The 13,000-nt window shown below is 45.6% G+C and overlaps 1 protein-coding gene across 11 annotated transcripts in view; it reads right to left on the reverse strand.

Annotated features, from left to right (window-relative positions):
* Positions 1-419: 419 nt before the first annotated feature.
* PRRG1 (proline rich and Gla domain 1) overlaps positions 420-13,000 on the reverse strand; it is a 64,875-nt gene continuing 52,294 nt past the window's right edge. For 9 of the 11 annotated variants that reach the window (XM_087937786.1, XM_087937789.1, XM_087937784.1 and 6 more), the window contains 3 exons: positions 4,987-5,020; positions 2,123-2,283; positions 420-1,610 (listed from right to left, as the gene is read on the reverse strand). In XM_087937786.1, the coding sequence (XP_087793912.1) occupies positions 1,107-1,610; positions 2,123-2,283; positions 4,987-4,996 (675 nt within the window). In that variant the 5' untranslated portion in view covers positions 4,997-5,020 and the 3' untranslated portion in view covers positions 420-1,106. The remainder of the gene's footprint in view (positions 1,611-2,122; positions 2,284-4,986; positions 5,021-13,000) is intronic. The other 2 variants (XM_087937790.1, XM_087937780.1) reach the window with 1 other exon arrangement.

Here is a 13,000-nt window from a genome sequence, read left to right on the forward strand (position 1 = left end):
GTATATTGTTATTACACAAAGGAAAATTATATTAATACTGATTACTAACTCTGTTCAGGCCTTATTTAAACTGGATGAGTTATTATTTTATTGGCTGATGTCATTCCAATGACACTGGCTGCCTAAAGGATTCACTTGTTTTATGTAAATGATTATGGAAGAAAGCTTTATTGGGAAAAATAAAGATGTTATAGCCCTTACTGAGGTGCAAACCCGTGTGATTATGCTTCTACAAGCTTTTATACTCAGTGCACAAACGACTGAAGAAAAGCTGTTGTCATTAGCTGCCAGTCAAAACAGAATATGGTGGGTCTCCAGAATCATAGTCTTTAAGGTGCTTACAAATGGAAATATAGATCAAAGCATCACAAAACGTCATTAATACTCTTCTGAACAATCAAAATACATGTGCTTAAATATAGTTAATCATCAACATAGTTTTAATTAGTGTTCATTGTAACAAGTAGATTTTAGAGACAAACCTGACTATTCCTACTAAATGATTTGCTCGTTTTTGCTATACAAGGATTCCAAAAATACTTATTTTGAGGGGGAAATTGTCAACATTTCTTACTGTATCTATTTTGTTCAAGGTTAAGTCTTTTTCAAGCCAAACTTGACTTCCAATTTCATGGATACATTTATATAGTTTTCTTGACAGCAATACAGAAGTGGTTCACCCTTTGCCTTCAAGATCTTTTCTTGACTTCGTAGTTTAGTCTACAGTCCTGCTATTCCTGGGAGGTTTCCCCATTGAAATAGAAATCAAGACCAATTTTCCCTAATTTCTGAACCTAGATAAAGTCAGTCTTGTGTTGCCATCTGCTTAAACAATCAATTTTTATAATTGAGCTATTTATTAGCACTACTTTCAATAGTAGAAAAAGTATGCCATGACAATAATGCCATGCCTAGTGTTAATATATAGTCACGCTGAAGTCTATTTTGTTTCCCAAATGTAGGGATTCTCACAGAATAAACCAAAGTTATAGAATAAGAATTGGCATAATACAGTAGAAATCTTTGAAACACCAAGCTATAATAAAGTGCTAAAAAGTGTTAGGGTTCATTTGTTTCTACAAAGGGAGCATTTCATCATTCATCATTCATTTGACATTAACATGAAGTACTGAAATGCTATTCACAATGTCCTCATACTGAGGAGGCAGATCCAAATGATTTGCAAATTCATTTCTCTGTGTGCTACTTTCACCAGTAACTTCCTCATAGGATGGTGGTGGTTCACAGTTTGACAACCTGATTGATAAGAAATCCATAGGTCTCTCTGTGTAGCTCAAGTACCTTGGGAAGTGTCCACTGCCTTCAAATATTTCTTCTTGGGGAGAATGAAGAACGCTGAATGACTGAGGGATGGGATTTCTCCGATCAGGAATGGCTCTGTCGCCTATATCTTCCCTGTTTCTGCTCTGGGTGTACATGGACTGTCCATGTGGGGTTTTTTGGAACAGGCATCTCCATGTGACAAATATAATAAGAACCACCACCAAAAGGCCAATGACTAGAGGAAACGTTAGGTAAAATGGGTACCAGTTCTGTCCTGCGTTACTTCCTCCATAGAGTCCATTGGTGTAGTCTTTCCAAAATTCTGCCTAAAAAAGTTAATTATGTGTTATTATAATCATTTTTTACCTACTGGTACTATAATTATGGTTGTTTGCCATTAGCTTTGATTTTGTATTTAGTTAATTGCAGTGTGTTTGAATGACAAGTAGAATAGAAGCATTTGAAATAAAGAAAACAAGACAGAACAAAGAAAAAACTAGTTCCTTTTTACAAATTAATCTCTAAAGGGAGGAATTTAAATTTGGGATCCCTAGAAATTCAACTTGTTCATGTTATAATAAAAATAGCTGAATAAAAAGTCACATGATGAAATCTTATAAGCCTACTGAAAGATCATTCTGGAATGATTCAGCAAAAAGGAGTTAAGATCATGTAGATGCAAAATCTAAAGTTTTATATTTAGTAATTATTTTCTAGCCTCATTCTTTAAGATGACAACACAAAGCATGCTATAGTTCTAATGTAGTATCATGTATTATATGGAAAAATATTAAATAAATATGTAAAGAATATTTTATATTTTTAGTAGGTAACTTACTGTTTTTTCATCATTTTCAAATGCTTCTCTTGCCTCTTCTTTATCACAGCGTTCTTCATAACATTCACGCTCAATGTTTCCTTTTTTAAGTTCTTCCAAAAGTCCATTAGTCCGTGGGTATCTTTTTAAGACAGAATTGGCCTTAGCCTCTATGAGGAATACTGCAGAAAACAAGGAAATACTAGTACTTACAAGTTGAGAAATTTATGTTCAGGATAATAATATTCTGCAGCATGAAGATGTACTGTTTGTGTCTATTTGGCAGCAATGTTAATTCTACAACCTGTTCAGTCAATCAAACTGAACTCATCATAAGGATGAGAGTATAGTAAGATTTAAAACAGCATCAAGTAACATGTTTCAGATATTTCAGCTATAAACCTCATCCTATGTATATAACGCTTAATCTATTGGATTATGAACACACAAACGTTGTATGTGTATACTATACTCATAAATATTTGGGGTTGTTTAAATGCTGGAGCTAACTGCAAAGTAATAAGAAAATGATTGAGGATACTCAAAATCCAATTCCTAAGTGTTAAATTTAATAGACAATTAGTATTTCAAATGATGTATGTTGTGCTTACTTTAAGCAGGGATAGGGAAAAAAGGCAGATTTCACACAAAAAAGGAAGTATTGGCACCCTATTTGTTTTATATTCAATGCTTTTTTTCCATGCTGGAGTAGGAACAATAGCATGTATATAGAATTTGGGTCTGGATAATAATTAATTATAGAGAACTTTGGGAAAAGAACCTATGTGCAGCTACAAATAATTTCCCCTCGATAATCTGATCTAAAAGTGCTTAATTAGTGCCAGATATTGGAGGGTGGGGTGGGAGAAGAAGGGGTGATCTTATTATCTACCCATCATGGATAGTTCACAAATTAAATTTAATGTTAAAATAATGATGCAATTCCTGTCAGGTTGCATTGTTGGAATGGAGAAAACTGATATGGAGAGTCTTACTCTTGAAATATATAAAAACTACCGTATATACTCGAGTATAAGTCGACCCGAATATAAGCCGAGGCACCTAATTTTGCCACAAAAAACTGGGAAAACTTATTGACTTGAGTATAAGCCGAGTTTTTCAGCACATTTTTTGTGCTGAAAAAACCCCCCTTGGCTTATACTCAAGTGAGATTCCCTCTGAAAGAAAAATGGTGTGGAGCTCCGGAGCTGGGCAGCCGCTTCCCTGCTTCCGTGTTTCTTTTGCAACTTGTAAGCATGGGGGTAATCGGAAGCAGAAAAGTTCTTGCATGAGGATATATTGTTTTTTCTTTATTTAACTGTTTTTAGGGGGGGTAAAGACCCACCATTATGTGAGAATGCTCAGACACGAAATCTATCCACCTGAAAATAAGTGTGTGTGTGGGGGGGGGGGGGATTTTAACAGAGGGAAGACATAGGGAGGAGGCAAAAGCGACGGAAGATCCTTCAGGGGAAACTGAGGGGGAGACTCAACCTTGGTCCAGATGAGCCCCCTTCCTCGCCCCTAAGGAAGCAGAGGCAGCCAGCAAGGACAGGCAAGCCCTGCTTTGACGACTCCGTCCGTCCTCGCTCCCACCCACCCACCCAAAGCCATGAAGTCCCCTAATCGCGCAGCCCAGAATTGCCCTCCCCTCAGGGGGCAGCAACGATGCCCGGTGTTTCCTGAAGCAAGAAGCTCCGCCGTGCAATGAAAGCGCCCTGGCTCTAGGCTCAGAAAACAACGTGAGCCGAGGTGGCTTCGTTTCCTCAGCCCCAGCTACTTTCAGTCCGCTTGGGAGGAGGAGGAGGTGGTGGCGGCGGCTCGCGTTGTTTTCTAAGATCGCGAGCCTAGAGCTCAGAAAACAACGCGAGCCGAGGTGGCTTCGTTTCCTCATCCCCAGCTGCTTTCAGTCCACTCGGGAGGAGGGGGAGGAGGTGGTCGCGGCGGCTCGCATTGTTTTCTGAGATCGCGAGCCTAGAGCCTAGAGCTCAGAAAACAACGCGAGCCACCACCGCCACCTCCTCTTCCTCCTCCTCCTCCTCCTCCTCCTCCCGAGTGGACTGAAAGCAGCTGGGGCTGAAGAAACGAAGCCACCTCAGCTCGCATTGTTTCTGAGCCTATAGCCAGGGCATTTTCATTGCATGGCGAAGCTTCTTGTTTCAGGAAACACCGGGCGTCGTTGCTGCCCCCTGGGGGGAGGGCAATTCTGGGCTGCGCGATTGGGGGACTTCGTGGCTTTGGGTGGGTGGGTGGGAGCAAGGACGGACGGAGTCTGCAAAGCGGGGCTTGCCTGTCCTTGCTGGCTGCCTCTGCTTCCTTAGGGGCGGGGAAGGGGGCTCATCTGGACCAAGGGTGAGTCTCCCCCTCAGTTTCCCCTGAAGGATCTTCTGTCGCTTTTGCCTTCTCCCTATGTCTTCCCTCTGTTAAAATCCCCCCCCACACACACACACTTATTTTCAGGCAGATAGATTTCGTGTCTGAGCATTCTCACATGATGGTGGGTCTTTTCCCCCCCTAAAAACAGTTAAATAAAGAAAAAACAATATATCCTCATGCAAGAACTTTTCTGCTTCCGATTACCCCCATGCTTGCTAGTTGCAAAGGAAACACGGAAGCAGGGAAGCGGCTGCCCAGCTCCGGAGCTCCACACCAATTTTTTTTCAGAGGGACTCTCACTCGAGTATAAGCCGAGGGGTTTTTTTTCAGCACAAAAAATGTGCTGAAAATCTTGGCTTATACTCGAGTATATACGGTCGGTAGTAGGGGCAATGGACATGCAAAAAAAATTACCCACAGAGATAAAAAGGTACTTGTACAGCATTACACATTTTTCAAAGTGAATGATAAGTTTTGTTATGGTCCACAGATAAATAACATGCACTTACCACTATCCATGTTAACACTTTTCTCTAGAAAGTGCTGAAAGGAAAAGAGAAGCAGCTTTTGTTAAGAGATAAAACAATTTTAAATCAAGAAATATTAAGTGGCACAAATCGAATCTCTTCTGATAATGCAGATCTTATCGTTCTGTTTTTGAATTTCATTTAATATGACTACATGCATAACACCATATTTTAATTTTAGAAATTAAAACAAAGCATGTTACACTTTGTCAAGTCTGTTTCACATCTGAAATGACTGGTTAATTATTTCCAATAAGCCCTTTGAGTAGTTCCTGGATAACAATGCATAAGACCATTTTGAACCAGAACAATCTTGTAAGAAAGAGAAGGGGCGTTGGTACTTACCTGATACGCCCTTTCTATTTGAGCTGCGAGGAGCATCCAGAGATGGGAGGTGCTTCAGTCTCTGCTTGCTTAGGCTGAGCTTGAATTGAGGAACGCTCCTCCTTCATCATGTGACTCTTCCAGGGGGTTCCCCAGTTTTGCGAAGGCGAGAGGAAAAAAAGGTTGCTCCTATCCCTATCACCTAGATAATTTTTGGTCCTTGGCCGAGAAGAGAGGCCCCCACCAGATGGAATTAGGGTGGGGCTGGATGCTCCTCGCAGCTCAAATAGAAAGGGTGTATCAGGTAAGTAATAACGCCCCTTCTCCTATGAGCTGCTCGGAGCATCCAGAGATGGGACATACCAAAGCTTGGCCTGTCCTAAGGGAGGGACTCCGTCTGGTCCTGAGTCTCCCTAGGGTCCCTAAGAACACGCTGCAGGACCCGCCTGCCAAATGAAGCCCCCGCAGAGGAAAACACGTCAATTTTATAGTGCAGAATGAAGGGGGAAAGTGAGGCCCAAGTCGCAGCCTTGCATATTTCGATTATTGGTGCCTGGGTAGCCCAGGCCGCAGAGGTGGCTGCGCTCCTGGTTGAATGGGCTGTTATGCCCTTAGGAACTTGAAGGGCTTGGGACAGATATGATTTAGCTATGGCCGCCCTAATCCATCGTCCTATGGTAGAAGATGACACCCTGTAACCCAGTGTTTTGGGTTGGAAAGACAGAAATAGGGCCTCAGACTTCCTGAAGGGCTTTGTACATTTGATGTAAATGCGCAGGGCTCATCTTACATTGAGTTTGTGCCATTGTTGTTCCCTTTCCTGCGATGGATTGGGACAAAAATTGGGGAGGATGAGCTCCTGGGCTCTGTGGAAAACCGAATTAACCTTTGGCAGAAAGGTGGGGTCAGGTCGGAGGATCACCCTATCTGCGTGAAAGACACAGAGGTCTTGCCTGACAGACAGGGCTGCTATTTCTGAGATATGTCGGGCTGATGTAATGGCCACCAAGAAAACTACTTTATATGTTAGGAATTGGAGACCCGTCTCCCTCAAGGGCTCAAAAGGCTCTTTGGTGAGGGAGAGAAGGACTTTATTGAGGTCCCAGGTGGGATAACGGTGGACTGGGGGGGGGCGTAAATTGATACTTAACAGATACTTGTGGACTTCAACTCCCAGAATTCCTCAGCCAGCAAAGCAAAGAATTCTGGGAGTTGAAGTCCACAAGTCTTAAAGTTGCCAAGGTTGGAGACCCCTGATCTACAGTACATTAGGACTAACAGCCCTCTTTCAACAGAGGGGGTGGGATACGACACCACCTATCTCCTGTTTACCATACAATCCTTTCAGCAGTTCCAAAAAGGCTCTACACCCATTTGCATTATTCAGGTGCCCCTAAGGGCACAGATAAAAATTTTTTAAGAAAGGCTCGGATGAGGGCGTGGTGAGAGAGGGAACTGAGACCGTCATAGGAAAGGACAGAAGACAGGGCAGCTACCTGATGCCTTAGCATGTTAGGGGACAACCCCTTGTCAAGTCCCTCCTGGAGGAACTCTAAAATTTGAGCTATGGAGGGAGAAACTGGGTTGATTTGAAGCTTGTTGCACCAATGACAGAAGATAGCCCATGTGGCATTATAAATTCGGATTGTTGATGGTCGTCTGGCAGCTAGGATGGTGTCAATGACCTTATTTGAGAGCTGACCTTTCCTCAAAGTGCTCCGCTCAACCTATAGATGGTCAGCTGGAGCCATTGCGGGTCCAGGTGCAGGAGGGGCCCTTGGGACAAGGAAATCCTGTCTGGAGGGATCCTCTGGGGGGGCCACCGAGGGAGTGTGGAGGTCCGCAAACCACGGCCGTCTGGGCCAGTAGGGAGCTACTAGGAGCAACTCTGCCTTTTCGTGGAGGAGCTTTTGGATCACCCTGGGTACCAGAGCCAGAGGAGGGAACGCATAGAGGAGCCCCGAGGGCCATGGGCAGCGGAGCGCGTTGTGATTCTCCGCTCCTTGGGACGGGTATCTTGAAAGGAATCTGGGGAGCTGGGTATTGAGGGGGGAGGCAAACAGGTCTATCACCGGTTTCCTGAATATCCTTGTTGCCTCTGTAAACAGGGATGGATGGAGGCGCCACTCCGAGTGGTCTATGGTGGTCCTGCTCAACCAGTCTGCCTGGATGTTTGATAGCCCTGATATGTGCTCTGCCTTGATGGACAGAAGGTTGGTCTCTGCCCAGCGACAGAGATGCTCGGCTTCCTTCATCAGCTGGATTGAATGTGTGCCCCCTTGCTTGTTGATGTGTGCATTGGCTGTGATGTTGTCTGTCAAAATGAGGACGTGTTGCCTGCGTACCTGGGGGAGGAAGCTGCACAGGGCCAGGAGACCGGCATGAAGCTCCAGCCAATTTATACTGCATGATTTTTCTATTGCAGTCCATCTCCCCTGGGATGAGAGAGACTGGAAGTGGGCACCCCATCTGGATAGGCTGGCATTCATGGTAATAGTCAGCCATTGAGGTTCCTTGAAGAAGCAGCCCTTGTTGATGAGTGGTCTTGTCCACCAGAGGAGGGACGTGAGGACCTTGGGCGGGACCCTGACTGGGGACTTGGAATTGCTTCTTCCGGATCTCTGGTACGGGAGCAGGAACCACTGTAGGGATCTGGTGTGGAGATGGGCCCAGGGAACAATAAAAATGCAGGAAATCATTTTCCCCAGTAATTTTGACAATTCCAATAAGGGCACCTTCTTGCGGTGCCTAATTTCTTTAACCAATTTCTGAATACTAAGGAGTCTTTCTGAGGATAGGTAAACCTTACTCTCCACTGTGTTGATAATAGCCCCCAAGTGGGTTATCTGAGTGGAGGGAAATAACTGGCTCTTTTTCGAGTTTATGAGGAACCCATGATCTTGAAGGGAATCTAAGGTTGCCTGGGTGTCTTTGACTGCCTGATTGATAGATGATGATTGAATCAAAATATCATCAAGGTAACATTGGAGACGGATGGGGGTATTTCTGATATGAGCCGCCAGGGCAGCCAGGACCTTGGTAAAGGTCCTGGGGGCGGAGGCCAGTCCGAAGGGAAGGGCCATGTACTCGAAGTGTTGGTTATTGTAACAGAACATTAGGAATTTGAAGTGGGAAGGCTGAATGGCAATATGGAGGTAGGCTTCTGTTAAGTCTACGGATGTGAGAAAGTCCCCCTGTCTGATCCCCAGTAATATAGATTGAAGGGAGTGCATTTTGAACTTGCGGTAGGTTAAAAAGCGGTTAAGTCGCTTCAAATCTAAGATGGCCTGCCATCCCCCCGAGTGTTTAGGAATGATGAAGAGGTGGGAATAAAAGCCCCGACCTCGTTGGTCTGGTTGAACAGGCTGGATGGCCCTAATGTTGAGCAGGTGCTGGATGGCGGAAGTTATCAGATTGTGTTTAATTGGGTCTTTGGAGGGGGGGGGGATGACATAAAGAAATTTGGGGAGGTGGAATGGAAGTCGAGGCCAAGGCCAAACCTAATGGTGTCCCTGACCCAAGAGTCGGAAGTGGAAGAATCCCATATGTTGGCAAACGACTTTAGACATCCGCCAATGGGGATAGAGTTGTCATGTCTACCTGGAATGTCGGAAAGGTCTGCTTCCGGACCCCCGAAAAGGGCACCCCTCCTACTCCTGTCTCCCGAGTCAGGTCGATCCTGGAACTGGCCTGGTCTGAAAGAGGGGGGCCTCTGATATTTGGGAGAGAAAGGGGCCAGGTAGAAGGGCTGAAAGGAACCCCTCTGAAAGGGCTGCAGCTGTCTGGAGTCTGACCTTTGGGTGAGGGAAGGGAGGAATTTCTTTTTGTTCCTGGTCTCCATAAGTAAGGGGTCCAGGGAGGGGCCGAATAGCTTGTCCCCCACTAAGGGAGAGGAGGCCAGCTTGGCTTTGTTTTTAAAATCCACCTGCCAGTATCTGAGCCATAGTAGGCGGCGGCCTGGGTGTGTGATGTAATTGCCCTGGCAGGAAATTTGATGGAGTGATATGTGGCATCCACCGAAAACTCCGCTGCGGCGGTGATCTTAGCAATGTCCTGGTGTGCCCTGGTGTTGGAGGCGGGGACATGCTGTCTAAGCTGGCGCAACCATCTAATAGAGGACCTAGTGAAGAAAGATGCGGCCGTAGCCGATCTTATGGCCCATGTGTCCGACTGATGGCCCTGTGCAGGGCCAGCTCGGCTCGCTTTTCCTCCAGTTTTAGGGCTTCTAAAGTCTCAGTAGGAGTCGAGGAGGATGCCTGGGCCTACAATGGGCTCATCGACCTTTGTCGTGATTGGAGGGGGCTGGGGGCACCCCTCCAGACGCCAGTTGTTTTTGGACCAGATCTGCAAGGACAGGGGAGCTGGAATAGTTTCGGCCTCTACCACTGGTTGGTTAAATATGAGGTCTTCAGGTCCCTCCCAGAGGGGTGGGGTGGGCTGAGGAGGGTTGCTTACTCAAACCTGAGATATTTTTGGCCTTCTACAATAAGGATTTGAATAGTTGTGGCTTAAAGAGGCCCGTGAAAATGGGCTGGTCAGGGATGAGCCCCTCGTCCCTGGACATTTCATCCCCTAGGGGATCCATATCTGATAGGGGTTCGCTATAGTGCATGGACCCCAGATCGAAGTTATGAGGGTCCATGAGCTGATCACCTTCCTCCTCCTCCTCCCCCTCTTCCATCTCCTCCTCCTGCCCTTGGAGGGGGGGGGTTCCCTATGTAAGGGGACCTGAACCAAAGGTTGTTCAGACCTGGGTAGGGATCTCACCGAGTGAGATTCCTGTTCAGAGCCTACCGGGTACAGACTGGGCCTGGTGGCTTGCTGGATGCCAGAAGCAATGCCTTGGCAAATAGACAACTCCATCCAGGATCTTATCTTCTCAGGGATCTCCTCAGGGAGAGACTTGTCTTGGCGGAGACCGGCAGCAGTTGGGTGAAGGTGGCCTCTGGAGCCCCTCTGGCCAATGTTTCAGGAGTCAGAGCCTGTTGTTCCTGAAGTGGCAAGCTGCGCCTGGAGGAGAAGGAAACATTTGGGGGGGAGGTTGAGCAGAGGTAGAGGGACTGGAGGATGGAGGAACCTGAGGCACCTTGGCTGCTTCCTTAGATCTCCTTTCTATTTCCTTTTGTAGGGCCTTGTGGCGCCTTAGGGCGTCCTTCTCGGCTGCTTTGGAGGTCTCCTTAGCCTGCTTGCGCAAGTTGTGTGTTTTGGCTTTTGCCTTCAAGGAAGGTCCTCTCGAGGTATTGCCATCTGCCATTGCAATGGCCTAAATATGGCTGGAGTAAGATAAAGAAATGAAATGAGGCGGTTGGCACGCCCAGGGTCTGATCTGGCAAGACGGTGTCCCTGATCAGTATTACCTCCCCCTTTTAGAAAAATTTGTCTTTCTATTCTCTCCTTTCTTTCTTTTTTTTCTCAATATATGTGTGTGTGTGTGTGTGTGTGTGTGTGTGTGTGTGTGTGTGTGTTGTGACTGGAAGGATCGATCCTGCTGGGAGTTTTGACTCTGATGACTCTGACGATGGAAGGTTGCAGCCTGCTGTGAATGTGGAGTCTGAATTATCAGAGGACACAGACGTGAGCCAGGAGGATGAGAGATTGTTGCAGAGACAATCCTCCCCAGAACCTTCGACTTCGTTCATGCCAGCGAATGATCAACAAAATGAGACAGAAGTTTCCAGCGAGGAAACTGACAGATCGTGGGTTGACGCCAGAACTAGGAGAACCAGGAAACGTCAATCTGAAGGGACGCATCAGGCCAAACATTGATTGGAGAGACTGACATGCCTATCCAGGTTATTTAAAGAGGCGTGCTGACTCTCAAGCTTTGCTTGGAAGCAAAGTGTTTGATGAGTCGAAAGAATACATTTGGAGGGGCCTCGTGATTTATGGACAATTCTGATTAGCCTGACAGGTTCCGGGAAGTCTGCCAAGGACTGGAAAACTGTGCTAATTTAACCCTTTTAAATCCGGTTTTGTTTCTGCTTGAATATTTTGAATTCTGAAACCTTGTCTTCTCATCTATGAATATAGGTGAGACATATATATATATATATATATATATATATATATATATATATATATATACATACATACATACATATACATACATACATACATACATACATACATACATAGAGAGAGAGAGAGAGAGAGAGAGAGATGTTATGTCTCACCTGTATCCAGAGTTCCAGAGTTCCAGAGTTCAAAATATTTAAACAAGAACAAAACCAGACTCAAAAGAGTTAACTGTACTGTTTTCCAGTCCCGGAATCTGTCTGGCAATTCAGAATTGTTCATAAATCACAACGGCCGCTTCAAACGTATCCTTTCAAATCAACAAAGCACTTTGCTCCAAGCAAACATTGAGAGTCAGCATGCCTCCTTAAATCCCCTGGATGGGTGTGTCAGTCTCTCTAATCAATGTCTGGCTTGATGCCTCCTTTCAGATTGTGATTGATGTTTCAATCTTCTCCTAGTTCTAGCGTCAAGCCAACATCCCTCAGTTTCCTCCTCACTAGAAGCCTCTGGCTCATTTTGTGGATCAGCTGCTGGCATGAACGAAGTCGAAGGTTCTGGAGAGGACTGTCTCTCTGACAATCTCCCATCCTCCTGGCTCACATCTGTGTCCTCTGATAATTCAGATTCCACATTCACAGCAGGCTCAAACCTTCCATCTTCAGAGGTATCAGAGTCAAAACTCCCAGCAGGGTCAATCCTTCCAGTCACAACATAGAGATATGTAAGGTAGCCAAAGAGGAGAGAATTGAGCCGTACCTCAGTGATAATATTTTTAAGTTTGAAAATATTATAGTGTCAAATATGAATAAATGCTATAATCAAGTTTGAGTTATGTTTCTATCCCTGCTCCTGGGATAACAGAAAGAAAGCCAATAAGCCGGATATCGAAAACGCCTAGGCCCAGTTAAGTTAAGGATAGGGCCTGCAGCAGCCTCTCTGCACAGGCTGACACGAGGCCTGTGTGCAGCTGCTGTGCTGCTGGAGAAGCTGTGAGGCTGGCCAACAAGACAAAATTAAATAAAAGCCAAGGTAATCTGGAAAAAAAGCTACAGACAAAAGTCAGGCGGGGGCCTGCTGTTTTGAAAAAGTTTCACTCATAGCTTCAGAAAAGCGAAAAATAAAATGGCACACGCCACGAGGCAGCCTCCAAAATGGCAGCTGCTAAAAATGCGCACCTCCCAGCAGCATTTTCCCCGCCTGGGGGATGAAGCCAGGGGCTCAGTTAGTCAAGAAAGATAAGGTAAAAGCCTGGGTAATGAAGGCAACGGCATTTGAGGGTGGGAGGAAAAATGCGGTACGGCTCTAACGGAGCAAAACACTGTGAAACGCCTTGAAACGGAGCGGTTTTTAAAACAACAAGGATTCGAGGCAGAGAGGAGAAGAGAGAGAGGGGGGGATTGGCTATGGGAGGTAGTGCGAAAAAAACACTACTGACCCTCCCTTCGCCTCCCTTGGGGGGCAAAAAATTGCGCTTCCCCCTTAATGGCAAGTATGCCAATTTAAACCAATGCGCAGGGGCTAAGGAGAGAAATCAAACCTGAGAGCTGAATAATAAGAGATATTTCCAAGTTTCTTGCTTCGGCCAAGGAGCAAAGAGAGAGCACAGCCTGTCTCGCACGAGGCTGAGCAAAAACTGGGGAATGCCCTGGAAGAG

The sequence above is a fragment of the Pseudonaja textilis genome, chromosome 7 (assembly GCF_049901715.1).
Source record: "Pseudonaja textilis isolate UNSWEBS1 chromosome 7, rPseTex1.2, whole genome shotgun sequence".
NCBI classification, from domain to species: Eukaryota; Metazoa; Chordata; class Lepidosauria; order Squamata; family Elapidae; genus Pseudonaja; species Pseudonaja textilis.